Raw genomic sequence first — 22,801 nt, forward strand, 5'->3', positions numbered from 1 at the left:
ATCTGCATGCGCACAGAGATCAAATCAACCAGAGCTCTTAGCAAGCATTTGGGATAAAGCTGATCAAAATAGAATAGTGGACCAAAATCTACTTCAAGTTATTTTATGTTTCATACCAATTTAACCCCATTAATTGTCATGGAATTTCTTTTCAGTTGCACTGTTGCAACCAAGCGCAGAGCTTTTGCCCCAAGTGTTTCCCAGCTTCAGAAACTGTTCTCATCAGGAATCTTTCAATTTCTCTCATTTTTCTTGATGTTGTTTCACTAATCCTTCTTCATCCTTGCTGCTGAATATACATTTGATTACTAAATTTGATGCTTCTCTTCACATGACCTATTTCTTTTGAGTATTAATGCTGTTGCTTGGATATGCTTCTAAGTCAGGCACTTGGTCTCATCTTGCTTTTCTCTATGCTTTGGGCAATACAAATGGCTTGCTATTGAATATTTTTTCAGTTTTTTAAATGTATGTGGTTTGGCACCTTGGTTTCAGCAGAACTTTTGTCTTTGATTACAGATGTGTTGTTTTACATATAGTAAATCCTGTGTAACATTGAGTAGCTCCCTATTCTTGCTTTTCTTTAGTCAGTTACAAAAATGGCACCATTATGCAGAGTAGAGGCCAATCACTATCAAATTTACGGGAATACCAATATTTATAGATAAACAGGGAGATACTCAATCTCCTTTTTATATGTATACTATAGCTGCAAGTTAATTCCTTACATGAATTAATCTTTTTGGTATAGTCCTAGACTAGTAAAAGTATACAACAGGAATAAACTAAAGCATTTTAATTTGAGCTGAGGTATTCTTACTCCTGTATGGAGTTTTGCATATAGCATTTTGAAAAAGGTATAGTAGACTAGAACAAGAAAAAGCTGAAGGAAGGGTGGCAGAGACTTTCAGAGGTAGTGAGTAGCTACCATGTGTGGAGAGGTTAAACAGGTTAGAATTCTTGGCCTAGAAGAGTGCCAATGGAAAGCAGAACAAGAAAAATCTTTAAAGCAAGGGATAGTTTGGAAAGGTAAACAAGAAGCAAGCAGTCTTGCTTCAATACAATACAAGATTTAGGAGCATCCTGTGAATCACATAACGGATGAATAAAAACCAGAAGAAATTACATTTTGATGTGACAGAAATAGTGCAATGTGATGCTGTTGGAGTCTGAGGAGCCAGTACTATGAAAAAGGGAGTAGGTGGGGTAATGGAAGGTGTCTGTTGGTTGCCATTGAAGATGGCAGCCAGATACAAACCTCACCTCAAACCTTTGGTCACTGATCGCTAGAAGCTGGAAAAAAAAGTACAACAGGAAGGTTCAGAGCATGTTGCTAGATTTTTGTATGGGTTGTACAATTTATACAATGTGTTGTCTGGCCTATATTGCTGTATCTTCACTGCTGCTTGTAACTATGCTAACTGGATTAAAGATAGCACACATACACCTCCTCATGCTACAGGCACATCTTGATTTTGCTGTATAGGGTATTTTGGACATGTAGAACAAGTCTGAGGACGAAGAAACTTCTGAAGTCTACTCTTGTCAAAACATTCCATATGCTTACTGGTATGTGGCTAAGTAAACACACATATGTGAGTGTTTAATAGCATGTATTTTTTTTGTAGGTGCACCCAAAATACCATTATGGTTTGTACTGCTGGAGCAATAATAGAAATCAAGGAATTAGAATTCTGTGAAGAGAGAAGTAATTGATGGGGATATGTTGTAGAAGCACATGCCTGAAATGAGTTAAGTACCTAGACATTCCATTTATTAACAGTATTACCAAATATTATTTTTGTGAAGATGTTACTGGAGGCTATGTGAAACAAAATTAAGACATATGCTTATTGACAATCCTAATGAGAATAACTTATATAATCATGTTCTTGATGGGAAACGTCTTGTGTAAAGAACTGCTGGCTTGTGAGGTCAATGCAGAATACTGCTCTCTCAAGCAAAAGACTAAAGTGCCCACCTCACTGGAGAAGCAAAAAACTAAATAAACTGCTTAAGCATAGCTGTCTAGTACCATTTTAGTTGCTATTTGGTATATCTCTCCTGTCCTCCAGCTGTTTCAGAAACTGCAGACCCACCATCAGTCTTGTGGTGTATCTGCCAGCCCTCTGCAGATAGCTTTGATACCCAAGGGTCTGTCAAGTGGCACTAGATGATGCAGATGAATTCTGTGAATGGCAGCTGAAAGGTCACCCAAGGGGCTCCAGCTGACACTCCATCAGGTAAGAGACATGTGGAGGAACCTGTCTGGGGAATCAGTTCCTTACCTAGATGTGTCAGAGCACTGATGTACAGCTCCCAAAAGTTTATACTTCAGTTACATGGACTGAACTTAGCAGAGCCAACACAAATAAATCACATTAAAAAATCATGTATGTGTGAGTTACACAAGAGCAGATTCCACACTGTACAGTACTGGGTACATGACTTTGATTACATTTTTACTTGATTTGGTACCTAGTAAGGAAGAAACTTTAATAAAGGTTCCAGTTAAATGCTCAGGTATTGTTTCTTCTGGTCTTTTAAAGAACTACCATTTCTTTATGATTTTCCTCCTTATTCAAGTATGTTCAGATGCTGTTGAAATTATCCTGTATCAAATATGAAACTGCAGGGGGCTGGTCTAGATAACCTTTGAAAGTCCCTTCCAACCCAAACTATTCTATGATTTGATGATTCTATGTAATTCTATGTACATTTTAAATAATAAATAAATGTATAAGGGTTTTGAAATTAGAAAAACAAATTGGTGAACTAACTTTATTATCCACTGCATCTCTCAGAGAGTGGAATAATGAGATATAGTGAATAAATCAACAATTAAATGTAACTGCCTCATGACAAACAAATTAAAGAAACCAACCAACCAAAACCAAAACAAAATAAGAAAAAAAACAACCCGCAAAAGCCCATAAAACAATTACAGATCTAGATAACAAAATCCAGGAAGATGTTAATATCTACAATAAATAATATTACACAAATAATACTACATCTCTGCATTTTGTAATCAATGAGTTTGGCAAACTTATGTCGTTTTCCTTAGTATTTGTCACACAACATTACTTTGGTCATACCTTTGAATCTTGAAGTCCTCTTTAAAAATGTCAGAAAAGGGTGTGTGATTACTTCACTAATGATTAAGGAACAAATCCAAAGTATCTGATAACTCAATATTGCTTCTTGTTAACAGTTGCGTAAGCAAGGGATATGGAAAACCTAAACACATTCACAGTGTATCCTTCTTCTGGATAGATAATGCCGGTATCTGTAGTCTTACAGCATGCTATGTCAGTGTTGCCAAGTGGATCATTACCTTCAGTTGTGAGCTACTGTAATTACATCATCTCATATTGCCAGTACTTATCCTAATTTTCCCATTTACCTATCTCCCTGTGTTTCAGAATGTTAAATGCCCAGAATGTTTTAGATTGGAGTGTTTCAAACCTAGGTTAGTGTGAGTTTCAAATTTCTCTGAATTGATAAAGCACTGCAGCTGCCTACATTCTCAGTGGTTTCAGAGTACACAACCATATTAAGCAGGAACAGTCCCAGAATAGTTTGTTCTACCAGTTGTTGCACAGATCCATATTTCCAGACACACAAATTTCCAACAGGTCCTATCTATCTGGCATGTGGAAACCCATCTCTCTACAGACGGTTGTCATATACCACTAAGGGCAGCCTTTCAGCCCTTACCTAACCAGCCACTTGTAAGTGCTTGAGGGAATGTCTCGACTGTGTTTCTTGTGCAGTTACAGAGGCGTGGTGACTACTTATGGACACCTGAAACCATTTCATTTAGTCTGGAGCTGGGATTTCAGACAAGCTGTCTCAGCTGGGACTCAGGACCAACCCTGCTTCTTACTCTCACTTTTGTTAGTAAGCTGCCAGCTTCAGAGTGACAACATAAATGAGTGCTGACAGCCACCAAGTATTTACCAGTATTTCCAGAGTGTCCAGAAGAGCAGACAAGTTCTGTTTCAGTTAAGTGAGAAAGACTGATAGATACTGTTGCAGGTGTGGATTTAATAAAGCAATAAAAGATTTAATTCTCCCACACCTCAACATTAGCCTTCACCACATAGCTCCCTTCTTTAGTACTATTAGTATAGCACTGCAGCTTCTCTCAGTCTTCAGTCCCATGTGCCTGGGAATAAGCTGTGGCTGTCTCTAACAGCCAAGTAAGCCCTGCCTGCACTGCTGGTCCATGCCATTCTGCATCCCAGCCCAGGTGGCCTGCCTACCTTATGTGACTTCTGGGGGAGCGTGTCTTGCCACACAGCCTGATAGGGCAAGGGTGCACACCTTCAATACATGGCCCTACACAGAAGAGAGAAGCCTTCATGTGTCATCCTCATGTAGAGCCTCTCCCCACGCCAATACTGCAGTAATATATTAAGCATTGTGTTCCCATGAGCTCTAGGGCCTTACATGAATACTAGAGGGGACTCACTATGACTCACATAACAGCTTTACATACACCCCTTCACACCCAGGATGGACTAACTGGGATTGCCTGTACCCAGACACCTGTCACTCTCGTTACATCTGAACTGAACACAGACTTTGTTATATCACATTACCAAAATACAACTTTATTTTTCTTGAAAAAAATAAATGCATTCCAAACTCTGTTTGCAGTACATGACTAGATCCCCCAGGAAAAAGATTTTTAAGGGATTTTAAGGCACGCAGAGTGCCTCGTGTTCCCCAGAACTGACAGAATACACCATGTATCTTTATTACCCCATGCTCTGAACACTTCTAACAGCACTTGGGACCCATGCGGACTCAGATGGTGAAAAACTGTACCAGACTTTGCATTCAAGGAACTAACTAGATAGATGAAAGTACATGTTGAACTAGATCAGCACATGCAGTCTTTTAACATCTTAGTAGCAGTGAGATGCTGGATGGACTTACCTATGTGAGCAGAGTTTCAACCAGGTGTAAAAGAGAATTTCACTTCACAGTAGGTTAACAGCTTGTTAATTTAGTTAAGTATTGTGGCAGTTATTAGTACAGGGAGAAGAGGGTTAGCCACAGAAAGAAAAATCCGCTGCTCTTGAAATTCTGATGGATTCTTTTTGTCTTCTACAGCTCATCCATTATACTCTGGCTACAGTCTGCATTTTGAGAGAGACCATTAAAATGCTATAATCAGCTAACAGAATTACAGGACTGGACTACAGTAACAAATGGATACAAGCTTGGGATTTATATTTAGCTATGGTGATAGTGCAGTTTGCAATTTAGCGTTGGCATACCTGATCCATCTTTAAATTAGCTAATCCTCCCAATGGAAAATTTCTGATCACTGCAACACTGTGCTTGGCATAAGGTAATTTACTTTCGCCATCGTGGTGTTTCCACTGTGCCAGCAGTGTATGTGTATGCAGATTACGTTTTAGACACATCCACCATCTACTTATGAATCCTAGTTTCCTTTTGTGAACATGGAGTTATGTGCTAACCTTTATGTATGGCTAGCAAAATGAGAACCTTTTAGAAAGAAAAGGAGTGTAACAGTTAAGAATTCATCTCCTAGCAAGGATGTGACACCTAGTGGATAGATGACATTGAGGAAATGTGATGATCCCATCAAGGAATATTGACATTAAGTGACCCTACCAGTAGAACGACAAAGTTGATACCAAAAAAAACATTGATCTTGAATGACTGTTTACACAGGGCCAAAGTAATTGTGTAATGGCAAGTCCCCCCTGAAAGCTCAGAAGTGAAGGTGGTAAGAGATTGGTTTAGAAGGATTGTAAGCCAATAGCAGAATGAAGATGTCAGGCCAAGAAGGCCAGAGGGCTTTTAAAAAACAGAGACTAAAGCCCATGAAGACTTTGTGGATATTCAAGAGATGCATCATAACTGGATGATTTACAACACCCAAAACACAAGAATAAAGCATGTCTAAACCCCCCCCCCCCTTTTGTTAAACCCATGTCAGTTACTGCCATGCTATATCTTCAGGAAGTGAGTTTTCACACTCAGAAATACTCACTGGTGAGTAACTATATAGGTAGGCCCCTGGGAGCTGGATGAAACTGAGACACAGTTTAAGAAGTATGACTAACACATTCTGCCCAAACTAGCTGATACAGACTGTGACTATCTGAAACTCCCTACTGCAGTCTGTAGAGCCTGAATTTCAAGTATTCATACACCTCCATTTTCCCACGTGCTCTAGTCCCTCACTGCTTCATTTGCTATAAATAACAAAAAAAAACCCCATCACCACAAACTGGTATTTTATACTGGCTACCAAGTACAAACCCAACTTTTCTCTGTATTTCCAAATATACTGAAAAGTACATGTTGAATAATAGCCAGATGCTAGAGGAAGGATAAAGCTTACCTTCTGGCAGTTGTGCTCTGTATGGGGTCTATACATTGGCTCTAAAAAACCTCTTTTCCCTGGGGCAGTCCCTAATTCCACTGGCTAAGCCAAAATGAAGTTGCTTGTCAGATAATTAGTTTACAGCAGTTCCATCTTACCTGAAAAACTGTTATGAATTTGCTTTCAGTAGCTTACAGGCACTTGCTGTTAAGCAACAGTGTGTGCCTACTTGGCACAAACCAAAGAGGCAAACAGTGTCCCTCCCAGCTGTGAGGGCCAGTTTCTGTGACCATTCTAGATCTGCATGTGCTGGTTACATCTGTAGGCTGACCTATCTGCAAGAGACACCGAACGTCCTCGTGTTGTCTAAAACAATACGGAGAACCTGCTTTACAAAAGCTTCCACAAACCCAGCAGCAGAGTGCATTTTGCCAGCCAGCTTCTCCCTCTGCCGTTCCTGCTCTTCAAGGCACACTTTGCTCTTCTCAGCTACACGTGGGTGTGTGGAATTTCTACAGAAATCTTTTGTTATCAAAAAGGCAAAATTTTCCACTTTTCCCCGTAGAAAATATGTTTACGAACAAAACTAACACAGTTGAAGAACAGTGCTTTTAGCTTCAGCTCCAGAAAGAAACTTGGCCTGGCAAGAGAGACAGCATGGGAAAGGAAATGAGCAAAAACCAGAGGATGAAGAAAAGAGGGCTCATTGTCCATACGAGCGCTGGTAAAACACTGTAATAAAGCATTTTGACAGTAGTGCGACACCGGGACAGGGCCGCCGCTAACCAACACCGCCGGGGCCCACAGCGTCAGCCAACCCGCTCAGTCCCCTCAGCACTTCAGCGCTTGCCCCGTGAGCACAAGAACGGGGCGGAGCAGCACCGCCTCCGACCAGTGGGAGGAGGAGACCTCGGGGCGGAGGGCGGTGTCAAAGTCGGGCTGTCCAGCCGCAGCTCCCGTCAACGGGCGCCGCGAGGTTCCCACCTCGCTCAGCTCTGCGGATGTGGAGTCGGCAGCCGGTGGTGAGTAGGCGTATGGGAGGGTGGGCCGTTGTCTCCCAGCGGGAAGGGGTTCTCCCTGCCGTGAGGGGAGGAGTCTCCCGCCTCCCAGCGTAGCCTAGCCTTCCACTCCTTGGTGCGCAGTTGGTATTGAGCCGCACCTTACTGCCCTGGACCGTCTGCTCGGCCGGAGGCGTCCGAGGTGGAGCGTCCTGTCGGGCCTGGAACCGTTCCGAGCGGCTGCGGAAAGGATGTGGCGGGGACAGGGACAGAGCAGTGTCCGCCGGCGGAGCGCGGCCTGGCGGGAGGGAGAGGCAGAGTGAGTCACTGGTCGTGCTGGCGGCGGCGGGGCGGTTGGGCCTCTCCTCCCTGGTCGTTCGGGGAGCTCCCTCTGTCCTGGGGGGACCTGGAGCCCTTCCTGAGCTTCGTGGCTGGGAAAGGGGACTGGGGGTTAGACGTGCTTTTGTTTGTGTTCCCCACGGCTCTGGATGTCACAAGTTACGCTGAGCATAGGTATGAAAGGAGAGGCTAAGTTGTATCTGATGGGGTCAGCGGCAGGCATGGAAAATGGAAATCACAAACACACATTGGAAGAGTGCTTCAACCCTTTTCTAGGTTTCATTTGTAATAAACCTAAAATTAACAGATCTTACTTAGTCACCACTTCAGGCACAGTAATTCTGAGGAAATTACAGAATCACGGACTGGTTTGGGTTGGAAGGGACCTTAAAGCTCATTCAGTTCCAATCCCCTGCCACGGGCAGGGACACCTTCCACTAGACCAGGTTGCTCCAAGCCCCATCCAGCCTGTCTTCTGATAGCGTACTGTTTATATGAGTAGCGTTGATGAGTAGCGTACTGTTTATACAGAGGCTGTTTGCAGAAGGTAACGGTTTTGGAAAGTGATAATAGAAATATTTAATAATTATCTAGTGCATTTCATTTTTTGAATAATCTAGAAATTGCACCATACACAATGTGGCAAGTGTTATCCTAAAAAAAAAACCTAATGGAAAGTGAATTGATGAGGTGGAGTGACTCATCAAGACAGCATAGTCAATTATTGACAATCACAGTGCCTTATCCCTGGTGATGTTTTCCTTTGTTTCATCCTGCTTATGCAGATTTGTATCTAAAATGATTTAAAATACTTTATTGATATAGTGTATTTCTTTTAAAGACACACATACTTGGGTTCAGAGCTGTAAATCTGAATGCTGCAGAACTGTGTTCGTGGGAGCTGGCCAGTGAAACTAGCTGAAAACCCCACTGAAATCTGCCTTGAAAGATTTTTTTTTTTTTTTGCCAGTTAAAATCAGATAGATCCTGTTTGTTATTATACGCATATGTTTGCAGTATCACTGTACTTTGTAGAACAATTTATATGAAATCCTGAAGATTGTGATTTCTCTGTAAATCATACAAATATAACTGTCATGAAAGCTGAACTGCATCCTTAGAGCACCTTACTTAGAAATTAAGTCATTTCAGTCTTTGAACAGGAGAGGGGAAAGCTGCTTAAAGACAGTAGATAAAATCTTCAGTGAACTTAATAGCAAGAAAAAAACAAACCATAAGCCACCAATCCTTCCCCTCAGTTTTAAATCCAGTCTGTGGTAGTTTTTTTTTGTTATTTTTGCCTTTTTTCAGTTTATTTATTTTTTAACTGAGTAGCTTAGTTACCAGATTTTTCTTATAATTAACACCTCTGAGATGATACATGAAGCATCTTAGAGGTATTGATAATGGTACAGTGATCTCTGTAGAATCATTTATGTAAAAACTGAAGACACAGTGTCAACAAGACTCACAAGGAACAGCTGAGAGCACTGGGGTTGTTTAGTTTGTAGAAGAGAAGGCTCGGTGCTACCTTATTGCTCTCTACAACTACCTGAAAGGAGGTTGGAGCATGGAGGGTGTCAGCCTCTTCTCCCAAGTACCTCACTAGAACAAGAGAAAATGGCTTCAAGTTGCACCAGGGGAGGTTGGCTATTAGGAAGAATTCTTCAGTGGAAGGGTTGTCAAGCATTGTAAAAGGCTGCCCAGGGAAGTAGTTGAGTTGCCATCCTTGGAGGTATTTAAAAGACCTGTAATGTGGTTTTTAGGAACATGGTTTAGTTGTGGGCGTGGCAGTGTTAGGTTAACAGTCAGACTTTAAGGTCTTTTCCAGTTTGAATGATTATGTGATTCTGTAAAGGTTGACATAGATCATTTGGATTTTTACATATAAAACTATGCTGATGCTCAACACTTTGTAACTGGACTTTGTCACAGAACACTTGGTTCATATCTTTAAACATGTCATATAAGTACTTTGAGAATAATTTGCCTGTGTGATAGATGTCCTGCTCACCTACCCAAGTTAGTATGAGCTTCCTTGGTATGTTTAAAGCTTCACTAGATTAACTGATGTCCTGGGTTCAGCAGCAGCAGCAGTCAGTTTTTCTCCTTCTTAGTAGCTGGTGCAGTGCTGTGGTTTTGACTTTCGGCCTGGGAATAATACTGATAAAGCCAATGTTTTCAGTTACTGGTCAGAATGTTTACCCTGACCAAGGACTTTGTGAGTCTCATGCTCTGCCAGGGAGGAGGAGAAGCTGTGAGGAAGCAGAGACAGGACACCTGACCCAAACTAGCCAAAGAGGTATTCCATACTGCAGCCCGTCATGCCCAGGATGTAGAACGGAGAGTTTCCGGAAGGGCTGGATCACTGCAGGTGGGGGTGAGGTACCGGTCAGTGAGCGGCTGTATTCTCTTCCTTGTTATTTCCTTTATTATTATTATTGGTGGTAGCAGTAGTGATTTGTGTTATACCTTAGTTATTAAACTGTTCTTATCTCAACCCGTGGGAGTTGCATTCTTTTGATTCTCCTCCCCGTCCTTCCAGAAGCAGAGGGAAGAAAGGTGAGGGGGAAGTGGACTTTGTGGTTCTAATTTACAGCCTGGGCTTAAACCACGACAACTGAGAAGGTATCTCCTTAAATGTATAATGTATTTGCCCTCTCTTACCTGGAGAATCCTACAGGTTTTAGATATCTCTTTGACTATTGTTCTGTTTTGTTTTCATTTGCAGACAAATACACTGTAGGAAGTTGCAAACTGTTGTTTTTGATGTTAGCATCTCTTTGTTACTTTGTTTTAATTTATTTATTGGCTTTCTCATCACTACTGCTTTGCTATACATAACTGAACAATTTCCCTACTTAGAGAGTAGGACATAAATGCCACCAAAGACTGGTATCGTCTTGCCAAGTGGCAGCTGGACAGGTTGCTTTTTATATTAGGCCCACAGAAATGGGCACCTGCTGCTTTGCTAAGCACAGACATATATAACTCACAATAATAAAGTTTTATGGGTTTTAGGTTGATACCAAATATTCATTTCACATTGGCATTTTTGTTTTGTTTTTGTACTTAGCAAGCTCTCAAAAGATGGCACAAAGCTGGTCTTTCCTGGATATTTGTGAGTCTGACTTCAGGCCTCTGGTAGTAATTGAGCTTGCCAAAACTGCCAAAGCAGAAACCATAGAATGGTTCACTGAAAGAATTGTGGACAAAAAAGCAAAGGGAGGTGAGTACAGTATGACCTTCTGTAACACTTTGAAATCAAATTGGCTGTCATCATAGTATGAAGACATAGAAAACCATTTTTCAGGTAGTTTGTGGTAATTATTCTTTAGCTAAGCCCACTCCATTTTGCATTTTTGAAGTTGTTTAATTGTGTATAAGAGTAGAGCTTCATGCTGGTATGATGAAAATGTAATAACTGAACATAGTTATTAACGAAAATACCAGTTTAAGGTCACATGTCTGTTAAACTTCAGAATCCCTCAATTTTTTTTTTTTGTGGTGAAACAGTGATAACCTGTCTTTCAACGTAGATTTCATATCAATTTTTATAGTAGTTGTCTAGAGCATCTTTCTGTTGTTGCTTATGAGAACATTCTAAGCCTTGCCAAAATGAAGGCACATAACATCTACTATCCTGTCCATAAGATCTAGTACTATTTTGTAGAATGAAGTTGAGATAGCAGTAAGCTAGTTAATCTTGATAAATTCATGTTGCATTTTTAATTTTCGTTTTGGTAGCTTGTAGGCTCTTACAAAGACAATACTTCATTACTCAGTTTAGTGTGTTATTCAATTTCAGGAATTGAAGTTAGGCTAATTAATTTGTAATTCCATAGACTGACTGGGGTGAGGTTTTTTTACATTTTTTTTTAGAAAGACGTTATTTATGGCTGTTGTAGCTTATATCTTACGGTCAGTAATATTTCTGTGGCTGTTGGATTTGTGGCTAAAGATTTGCTTTCAGGCCTCTGTTAGATAAGTCAGAGATGTTTCTATTTCAAAAGTCTAGTCTCCTTAAAAAGATTGGGGCCATTTGTAGAAGTATTGGTTGCTTACATGATGTGACCACTAGGGGAAAAGATCCAAGGTAAATAAGGGGGTGACCCTGCAAGATTCTGAACAGCACACTTCAGCTGCTGTTGAAGCCTTAAGTCATTGTGCCCTTATGCAGCTTCAGTACTCCTGATAACTAGGTCCAGTATGATGGATGCTAAAATATAAAGGGTTCGAGACTTAATTTTAATGTATTTTCTTCCTTATTTTGCTTTTCTTTAAAGGTGCACAACTGCTGGTTAAACCATTGCTCACAGAAAAAGAAGGTGAAAATATTTATCTAGTTGGAGCTTCCTACTTAAGGCTGTTGCTGGGAGCTGAAACTGTGGGTTTGGTGAAGGAATGCAATGATAACTCAATGAGAACTTTTACATATAGCAGCAGAAAAACTTTCAAAGATTTTGCAGGTAAGGAGTTTCAGGGGTTTTTGGCATTGCAAAGCTGTGGCTAAAGATAAGCAAATGCACTGCTAAATCTTTTATGGTTTTTTTATTCCTTGGGATGGTAACAGTGAGCAAAAATGGGAAGAACAAGCTATGAAAAAATACTCATTTTTACCTATGGGAATTCAGATCATATAATGGAATTAAAATTGTTTTTCCTTTCACATGGGTTTCACTTTTTGCCTGAGTTTTACTTTATGCTTTTGCATGTTCCAAATATTCTTACTTGTATGAAAGTATTTTTTGTTGAAATTAAGACCAAAAAAAAAAAAAAGGTTGAGAAATGTGAGTGCAGGATTAACGATCAACATTATGAATTAAAGGAATTAAAGTAGCAGTCTGGTTTCTGTGAGCCAGTTTTGAAGCTTATCTTAGAATTAGCTGGAGAAAACAAACATTTTCAAATACATTTGAAAATAATTTTTCTATTATATTTACACATCTAGCAAAAATAAATAACACTACAGAGCCATGCAGTGGAATTTGGGCATGATCAGTGAAATCATTCCTTTCCGTTTTTTATTTTGAGGGGGTGCCAACACAGTAACATTCTCTCTTAAATGTGCTATCTGTAAGGTATTTAAACCCCCTACAGTGGCAAAACTTATTTTCCTCTCCAGGTAAATATTTGAATTCGACCTTAATCCTGCGAATACTTTTCCTGTGGCTGTTTGGGTGATGACTTTCATCACATTTTCAATAAAAGGCTGCTTGGGTCTGTCTGAAATAGTAATAAAGTTGAGTTCTGTTGTTTGTTTGGTGGCAGTTTATTTAGCACTGCTGCTGTGCACAATAACTGTTGCAGTGTCTCTTCTCTTCCAACCATACTTTTCTGAAATTGGAAAGCCTGGAGAAGAATTGTCAGTTGCAAAGGTCATTTCTATTTCTTTCATGTGTTTATATCCTTAATACTAATCAACTGCCATTGCTAACAGATTCTGTAGTAGTGGCAGGAACTCCAGCTACTGTAAACCTGAAAGATAATTTTTGGTCTTTTTTTTTTTTAAACACTAATATAATTTTAGTTTTATCCAAATCTGATCAGAGGATAAAGTAATTGACCATGCTTACATGAGGTGAAAAATATGTCATCTGAAAAAGAAACCCTGCAGCCGGTGTTTCTTACTAGGATTTCTAGTTCCCCAATTTACCTCATACTTTATTTTTCATCTTAAGAAATTTGTTGCTGGTTTAGCGTCTTACTTAGTATATTCAGCGCCATCCTTATAGTTTCGTATTCCTGAGGGGGAAAAAATAATCAATTGGTCATTATCTCAAGGAAATTACAGTTTCCTTGATGGTAAATTGATGGGGTTGACAGTAGTTTTGTTGCTCTTAAAAATTCAGAATTTTTTGAGACGTTTCTTACTTTGTTTTGAAGTTATTTATCTATTTTTATAAGAACTCATTGTCTCAAATAGCATATAATTGGGTTGTATGGGCAATAAAGAGCAAGGTACTGTGATGTTTGGTGTGAAATGGTTATTGGAAAGGAGATTTGTCCTGACATCTTACTGTGTTTTGCTATGAAAATACTTCAGTAACTGAATGGCAGAAAGGTGTATGAAGATTCTGGGGTTGGCAAATAGTGAATGCCTAAGTAATAGCCTTTCAGTAGGGCAAGAGTATGCAGTACTTGCTGGCATACTGTCCCAGCCTCCAGCAATTAGCACTTCGGGGTGTTCTTGTTTCTTAAGTGATTCATTCTCTTAGTTCACCTGGGCGATTAAAACTGTAGTGGCCAACATGTGCCAGTTAGAGAAAACATCTTCCCAAGATGTGTATTTTAAACAGTGGAGTTTTTGCTAATGGATGTTGGTTGGCAGTAATTGTCACTTTGGGTTTTTTTTTCCTGATTCTGGTTGGTTTTGATTGTTACTTGCTGCCAGGGTTGTCTTCCAGTGCTGCAGAGTTTCATACTACCTTCTTTTTGATTTAGATGACAATCACAATTTTCTTACAATGGCAGAATGTCAGTATATCATCAAACATGAACTTGAAAATTTGAGAGCTAAAGATGAAAAAGTGATCCCTGGATATCCTCAGGCAAAGCTGTATCCAGGAAAATCAATTGGTAAGCCAAATATTTTGTCCCCTGTAATTCACTGTGTTGATGTAGGATAACATTCATCCCGATGGGGGGGGAGAAAAAAAAGTACATGTCCTGCTGTGAAGAGAAATTCTTCAGACACTGAAATCCCACTATTTGATAGACTTTGTTTTCTTACCGTTCCACAGCAATAGGGCAAGAGGTAATGGATACACAGTGCAACCAGAGAAATTCTGAATAGATATTGAGAACATGTTTTTCACAATGAGGGTAATCAAACATTGAAAAAGGGGATTAGAGAGATTGTGGTAACTGTCCTGCGAGACTTTCAGATCTTCTCCTGACAAGGCGCTTAGCAGCCAGATGCAAGCTGGAGCTACTTTGAGGAGCAAGTTGGACCAGATGACTCCTAGAGAGGTTTCCATTCTCAGTTTTCTGTGAGGATGAGACTCTGGCCATATGTTCTTTTCAGTTGGATAATTGTCATATATATTGATGTCATCCATTATTTTTATAATTAGTACCCAAAATGTTTGGTTTTAAAAAAAATTACATAATGATATACTTGGATTAGTTTTGTATAAAATGGCTGGAATGAATAACTGTTCCAGAGCTACAAATTTCATAATATGAAGGAAGGTCTTTTTCAATCATTAGAATTCATTTATCCTCCCCTTTGCTTCAGGAGCTTCCTTTTCATGGGAGAAAGAAGCAATGAGAGCTAGTGCTTTGTTTATGGTAGCTGGAACTAATTCACTGACAGAGATGCTGCAGTTTCTTAGGTGAATTTCTCCTTATACTTGTATGTCCTTTTAATAATAGTGTCTTTATTCACTAATATTGATCATCAAAGAAAGAGATATGTGCATATCAGTAGCTCAAGAAATGTGAATGAATGTAAATGCCAGACGAGTTTATGCTGACAATTGTTTATGTAGCTAAGGTATTTTTCTACTTATGTCAAGTAAATGCTGAGTGGAAGTGGTAAATAACTATCATACAGCTTCCAGTGCCTACCCTCTCCTTATTTTGCATTTATTTTCTTTTTAATATTTATATGGTTGTAACTTCCAGTTTGTTAATTGTTTATCCATACAGGTAGTATTGCTTTCTATAACAAAGTTAAATACAAATTGTGGAATATTTGGTTTGTTTGCAATGAAGATGTGTTGTAATTTATGAATTAGTGTAAACTGATATTTCACATTGGTAATTCAAAAATGTTTTTAGTATCTTTTCCATAATACAAAAATGGCTCTTCAATTTAGTGTTTTGGTTTGGGTTTCCTGTGTCAGTTAGATTTGTTCTGTCTTTCTTTGCTCACATGCAAGAGCCAGACTTTTCCCTGCAAAGCTACACATGGCATTTCAATTCTGACCTGTAGCACTTTTTGCTTTTCAAGCTGCAACTGATTATATTACAAACCTATGGAATTGTTAATTAATACAAAAAAGACTGCTCTTTCTCTTCCAGTAGACTGCACAGTCCTTGTAGGAAGAGGTCCAACTGCTCTCTATAATGAATTATTTTCAACTAACATGCAGATAATTCATTTGTTTTTAGGATTTAACGGCTAGATTTATTTCAAAGGAACTGTAGGCTTGCTAAGTACATCATGTAACCTGTCTGCTTATCTCAACTTCACTGTCTTTGAAGGAGTACTAGGTACCATTTTTTTTTTTTTTTTTATTTTTCCTTCTAGTGAGAAGATTATTGACCAGTGGTGTTCTAGTTCAGATTTTCCCACTGCAGGATAGAGAAGAGTTGAAAAAGCTCTGTCACAGCTGGTATGGCCGAGTGAAAGTTGGCTATCAACCTTTAGGTATGTGAATACTTACTCCACTACAAATAAAGCACAGGGTTTCTTTTGGACAAGTTTTCTCTTAAGTTTATGTGAGAAGACCAAGGGTCCTCCCTAAAAGTGAAACTCCTGTGTGGAAAGTAAGTATTATACCAAGAAGTCTGTTTTTTCAGTAACTGTTTACCTTTTCACATCCCCAATTGCCCACTGCAGTTCACCTCTCCTAACACTACCTTTCTGCCCAACTTGCTCTGCTGTGAACCAAAGTCCTTGTTTTAGCCATCTTTGCTTTTACTGATCTTGGAATCAACAGAGTGGCTTAGGCTCTGGTTAAGGAAAGATCCATGTTTCTGGATTTGTTGACATGCGCAGTTGAGGTCTCTGCATCAAATTCTGCATGATTCTAAGATGGCCATAGGATAATCTTTTGTTGTAACAACTTGCAGCACAACTGTTCTGAAGTGAAGCACTGGATGTGCACTTTATTTTCTTTTTCATGGCTGTAGGAGTTCTGTGCGTAGGCTTTTGGTCACAGTTTCCAAGTTGGAGCTGGGGGGAAAGTTCAAAGGCTTAGCTTTTGCACTGTGATCATCTAGCATAGCATCTTGAAGTTGGACCATTGTTCTTTTACCAGATGGGCAAGTTTTTTCTTATTCTAACATTCCCTATGTAACTTCCCAAAATGGTTCAAGACTTGTGAAATTGGTAGTTCAGAGTCTGCAGATTCAGTGTCTGTAAGCTTCCATATAACAAGTCTGCACATCACAAGTGCTCCTGATGAGTAAAGTAGTAATGGACAAAGTCAAGACTGTTTTCTCTTGACAGGAAAGCTTCTCAATGTCTGGAATTCCCAAAACTATTTTGAGTCGTAGGCATGTCAAAAATGTGTTTACAACTGTTTGTTTTAAATTCATTGTCTGTATGAAGACTCTATGTTGTTGCAAGCTAGGATCACTGAGTATATTTTCCACATTGAATAAGCTTAAAATGAAAATTATTTTCTAGCCTGATAATGTGGAAAGTTAGGTTCTGGATTCTAAACCTGTAAACCTTACTTAAAAATAAACAAATAAACATTTGAGAGTTTGCCTAATTATTGATCTCTGCACCTTGCAGTTGCTTGATATTTTTTTTGAGCTACAGGAAGTTAAAGATCTGGCTTGATAATGCCTGCCTGCAGAGTATTGTGTTAGGGGTCTTACGGTGTGCTTGTCTTTTGTTTATGTAAGAGAGATATATTTTTTGACAGATACTGAATACACACAAAATTTCAAAGTACATAGCAGGAGCCCTGTTATGTGTGTACTAATTTAGGGCTGTCTTTCTTTCTGTGTGTTTGGAGTGTGAAATGGTACTAATGACCTACACTTGAACCTGTCAGTAAATTTTGTATTAAGAGGGATGTTGGAGTGCTGATTCTGTTTGCTTTTCCTTCTTGCTTTCAGTGACTGATTGGCAATTGTGAACTTCTGCTCTAGTGTTTTGTGAACCATAAGCTGTAAGAATTTTCTGGTATTGCACATAAGGTTTTGATGAGCTAGTCTGTTGTGGAGATGACATTTGCAGTGACAGTTCAGAGGTCATGATGTCGTGGCTGTTCCGTTAAGCTGGTGAATACATAGCAGTGGCATACAAGCAATCTGGTCTTCCAGGTCGGCAAAGATAAAGCAGATTTCAGTGTTCTAAACTTGGTTTGCTAGGAATTTCTAGACCTTATTGTGTGATGCCATGTCTAGATTGTGTTGGATAACACTCCTACATTTTTTTTATCCGTAGTAAGATAGGTGACATCTTGGCCTCCTTGGAGGTAAAACATCTGTCATGAAATGTATCCATTAGCAGTGCACTTTTCAAGTCTTTTTAACAACTAGGCAGACAACCTTGGTGAGTACAACCAGTGTGTATTTCATGTATCAGTTGTCTGCTGAAGGGAATGTCTCAGCCTCGCTCTACTATCTGACATGTTTAAGATTTCAGCATACCTTTCCAGCTATTCCTTTAATTCCTTGAGGGCTGGCAAAGCACAACTAGTCCTTTTTGGCCATGAGTGGGCTGGAACAAATTTATTTCCCAAATGTATATATGCCAGTGACAAGCTTCAGAAGTTAGATGTCACTTGCTGTTAAAGTTTGGTTTTCATGATACCAAGCGTCTTCTGTGCCATTCATGTTTCTATGTGTGTGTATATGTAACATTAAAAACAACAATGATTCAGATAACCTTCTGAGGTTTTGGAACATGGGAGAAGGCAGAATAAAAAGGTATATAATACACACTGTGTTATTTAGAAAAAAAATGGGCCAAGGGGTTCATGTAAAGTCAAGTTTGATATTATACTGACATCTATGCTACGTGTAGTCTTGATAGATTCGTTTTTCTCTGCAGATGAGATACGCTGCTACTTTGGTGAAACCATTGCACTCTACTTTGCCTTCTTAGAGTATTTCACGTTTGCTTTGATTCCAATGGCTGTTATTGGGATTCCTTATTATGTGTTTGCATGGGAAGACTATGACAAGTACGTGATGTTTGCCACATTCAACCTGCTCTGGTCCACTGTAATACTGGAAGTTTGGAAGCGGATTTGTGCCACCATCACATACCGTTGGGGGACGCTGCTGATGAAACGCCAGTTTGAAGAACCAAGACCAGGCTTCCATGGTGTCCTGGGTGTTAATCCTGTCACTGGGAGGGAGGAACCAGTGTACTCAAGTATTAAGAGACAGCTACGGATTTATCTGGTGTCCTTACCATTTGTGTGCCTTTGCCTCTACTTCTCACTGTATGTGATGATGATTTACTTTGATTTGGAAGAGTGGGCTCTGGATTATCATGAGGAGAATGACTCTAACTTCAGCAGCTTGATGCTGTTTGTGCCCAGTATCATATATGCTGTTGTGATTGAAATTATGAACCGTATCTATCGGTATGCTGCTGAATTCTTAACATCATGGGGTAAGAAAGTTGTTTACTCTTCTTCCTTAAAGTTGGAATCACAGATGTTTAGAATTTGTTTCTTTGTAGAATACATTACTTTGAGTTCTTGTTCAATGGAATGCTAATGGAATTTCCTGAAGTAGATTTTTACTGTGGGGTAGAAGAGATGGCCATTTTAACTTATATTTATTTTGAGTGTTCTGAAACTGTAGTTTCACGTTTGGTTTAATTTGGTTTGAGTCTAGCATGCCATCAGAAGTGATCCTGCCTTCTTCCTCAGCCTCTCTCTGCATTTGCTGCAGAAATCCCCATTCCATTTAGCTCTTTATTTGGCTGTATCAGTAGCAAAATTAAATATCAGTTTTGCTGAGATGAGCTCAGAGGTGGATGACCAGAGGGATTGCCCTGGCAGTTGCACCTATAGCCTGGGTTTGCTGAGTACACCTTAGTCTACTGATTTATCTGTCCAGAGAATGGAGGCACTGAGATAGTGGAACAAAATCTAAAAACGCCAACTAAATGTTGTATGAGAGTGTTTGTGTATGAGATAGATATATATGTATAGCAAAGACTAAGATTTCACATCCCTATTGAAATATTTTCCTCTGGGCACTCTCAGAAGAGATGGGGTGTTATAATAGATTACTTTTTTTCCCTTGTGTGTGTGACTTAACAGATTGGGTGTTCTGTTTTGTAACCTAACATAAGGATAGTGAAATGTTAGTCTTTATTTTGAATTTTAGCACTTCTATAGACATGTGCAGTCACTTTCAGACGAAGGTAATAGGTGAGGGTAATGGGGAGTTATCTGGTTTGTGTAGCTCAGTATGTCATACATTTACAGTACAGAATCCAGGTTACTAAAGCTGGACACCCACAAAATTAACCTAAGAAAGATTAAGCAAAAGGGAGATTCATGCAGAAGTCAGCATAAAAAGAGGTGTTAAAGTGTAAATTGGTTTTGCACACAGAAATTATTTGCTCAGCAAATTGTACTTGACAGCAGCAATAGCAAAAGCAGGCAATCTCTTGATTTGTTTATGACTGTTCAAGGTTTATATTTAAATAATGACTTTTAAATTCGTATCTAGGTTGCAATTGATTTCTTTATGCAAAATGCCCAGTTGTGTTGACCAGGTAGACTAAAATGTTTTTAAGAGGTAACCCAAGGATTTTTTTTAACCTAGATTTTTTTGGATTTAAGCTGATGTTTCATATTCAGTAACAACAGTATTTATGTAACTCATTACACTGACAACTTGTGCTATCCAATGTGTTTATGCTGCCATGCTGCGAATAGGATGAAGAGCTCATCTGGCTGTCCCTTCCTACCTGGCAGCTAATATCTGACTTAAACAGCTAGACTAACAAAGCACAGGAAACTATGTGGGGTAATTTTAAGCATACCTGTTTATTATCAGACCTGGTCATTTAGTGAAAGCTGAAAGTAACAATTGCATTTAGTCACTTGAGTGCATCTTCCATGTGTCGGGTCCACCTTCACACCCCTCTCAGAGTAGAAACTCTGCTGTTGTGTCCTGAGCAAGGTCTGGAGATGAAGGTGTCTCCTTTTTGCCTTGTTGACACAGCTCTTGCTTGTGTGCTGCCTTCTCAGTTACTGCTCAGCCAAAGATTTAAAGGTACAGTCTGACAAAATAGCAAAGAGAAATGGGAAATCTCCCATTCCCTTCCCTTTCCTCCCCCCTAGTAACCAACCTTCCTCAAACATTAGCTGCCAATAGTTTATTTGAAATGAACTAAAAAATCTTGGTTTTAGAATGAGTAACGCATCTATTGAACTTCATGTACTCTAGTCTTGCTTTAGAGCTTAGGATCTGATCTGAATCCCTTGGAGATGGATGGGAATATTTCTGTGAGCATTTACTGGGTTTGAATCAAATCTGATATTAATTTTCATAATGTATTCCAGTTAGTTTTGCATTTATTTTCAGCCAGAGAACAGTCAATAACTAGGCACATTTTATTAAGTATTGAGAATGATGGATGTTTTTTCTGTTATAACACAGCTCTTCTGAGGAAGAAAGATATAAAAGGAAAAACCTTTGCAGTAGAAAAAGGACTGGAGTTGTATGCAAAAATATGAATGTTAATATTGTGCATCAGATTAGCTTGACAAGTCAAGAGAGATACTGGTATAGTACAAATTCTTTCTGCCATAAGGTGCTTGAGGAACTGTTCCCCAAAACCTCTTAGTTAAGTGATTTTGAGATAGAGGAAAAATGTCTGTTTACTCTTTGTATGACAATGTCTGATATATGGTAAGTGTTTCTGCTGTTTACTAATCAATCTTTTTGGTATTTTAGAAAATCACAGACTGGAATCTTCATATCAAAATCATTTGATTCTGAAAGTTTTAGTGGTAAGTATGCAGTATAAGTATATATAAACCAGCGCTTGATTATGATTTTTCAGATATACAATACTGTGATTATGTCTCATTTTAGAAGTAGGGAATATTTCTCTTGGTCATAAACCCTCTTGAAGCGATTAAATATAAAGCTTAACTAATATATATTGAAGAACAGTTGTACATGTTGAGAGATCTGCCATCCAACACATACTTTAACAAAATATTTGTCTGAAAAAGAAATCATTATCCTAAATTAAGATCAGTGCATCCCTTTTATTGCATTACCTATGGGGGAACTGCCAAAAGATGAAAGTTAAGTAGAAGGTGACATGTTTTTTTAATGTCCACGTTTCATAATTGAATTTTAGTTGTCTTTGTACACCATGCTTTTAGAAAAGCATTAAGCTTGTCAAATGAATATCTGAATAAGACCGTAATTGAAAATTTTAATGAACATGTGCATGGAAGCTGTTAGTCAGGTTAAGTTAGATGATATTCTGCATTTGAACTTTTGCTTAAGTACTAATAACAGATTTTTGTTTGCAGTTCAACTTCTTAAATTGTTTTGCATCTCTCTTCTACATTGCCTTTGTGCTGTTTGATATGCACCTTTTGAGGCAGGTGAGTTTCAAGAACATCTTCAGAATGTTGACAAATTTAGAAAAATAAAGGATTGACTGAAACAGGACTTTAGTTTTTGCTTTTCTAAAATATTAACTTGGCAATGAATGTATTTCATATGTATTTTCTTAGAAAGCCAACTTTCATATTTCAGTTCCTCTGGCACAGTTGCAGAATCATAATTGGAATGGAGCAATTTTTCTCTTTGCTTAAATGAGGAACTGTTTTCTAATAAATTCATTATTCCCTCACACAGATGAGGCTGGAAAATTTTCATTTCCTCCTTCTTTCCCTTTTTGTTAGAAAATGGTTTTCTCTGTAGTGCTCTTAATGAAGTACTCTTGAGGATCAAGCTCATGACTACTATGAGGAGCTGAGAATAAATAAAAGAAAAAATAATTTGTAGTTGGTATTTTACATCAGCTTTCTGTTGTTAATATCTTTTGCGCTCAGATGCATGAAGATCAGATATAAGAAAAAGACATTTTTTCTTTAAATGTAATGAACAAAACAGCAGAACTTTAACTCAAGATCTCTCTTCTCTAAAGAGAGCTTTAGCAAAAAAATTGACATACCTATACCAGACATGACATTTGTGACATTTAATATACTTCAAGGTATACTGTACTGTCTCCAAGACATGTCCAGATCCATGAAGTAATTAGACATCTAACTATTTTGTTGTTTTCAGCACAGAACAATGAATGGAAGAAGTTCTTTACTGTGAGGGTGGTGAGGCACAGGAACAGGTTGCCCAAAGAAGTGGTAAATGCTCCATCCTTGGCAGTGTTCAAGGCCAGGTTGGA

The 22,801-nt window shown here is 38.8% G+C and overlaps 1 protein-coding gene across 10 annotated transcripts in view; it reads left to right on the forward strand.

Moving 5' to 3' along the window:
* Nucleotides 1-7,276: 7,276 nt before the first annotated feature.
* Nucleotides 7,277-22,801, forward strand: part of ANO10 (anoctamin 10) — a 172,616-nt gene continuing 157,091 nt past the window's right edge. For 7 of the 10 annotated variants that reach the window (XR_013956282.1, XM_080610991.1, XM_080610993.1 and 4 more), the window contains exons 1-9: nt 7,277-7,395; nt 7,516-7,690; nt 10,787-10,939; nt 11,997-12,179; nt 14,155-14,289; nt 15,968-16,087; nt 18,452-19,021; nt 21,328-21,383; nt 21,921-21,995. Coding sequence is in view for 9 of the 10 variants with exons in the window: in XM_080610991.1 (XP_080467117.1) it covers nt 7,375-7,395; nt 7,516-7,690; nt 10,787-10,939; nt 11,997-12,179; nt 14,155-14,289; nt 15,968-16,087; nt 18,452-19,021; nt 21,328-21,383; nt 21,921-21,995 (1,488 nt within the window). In the remaining variant the exon portion in view is untranslated. The remainder of the gene's footprint in view (nt 7,396-7,515; nt 7,691-10,786; nt 10,940-11,996; nt 12,180-14,154; nt 14,290-15,967; nt 16,088-18,451; nt 19,022-21,327; nt 21,384-21,920; nt 21,996-22,801) is intronic. The other 3 variants (XM_080610996.1, XM_080610998.1, XM_080610999.1) reach the window with 3 other exon arrangements.

Source organism: Psittacula echo (assembly GCF_963264785.1).
Source record: "Psittacula echo genome assembly, chromosome: 2".
Classification (NCBI taxonomy): domain Eukaryota; kingdom Metazoa; phylum Chordata; class Aves; order Psittaciformes; family Psittacidae; genus Psittacula; species Psittacula echo.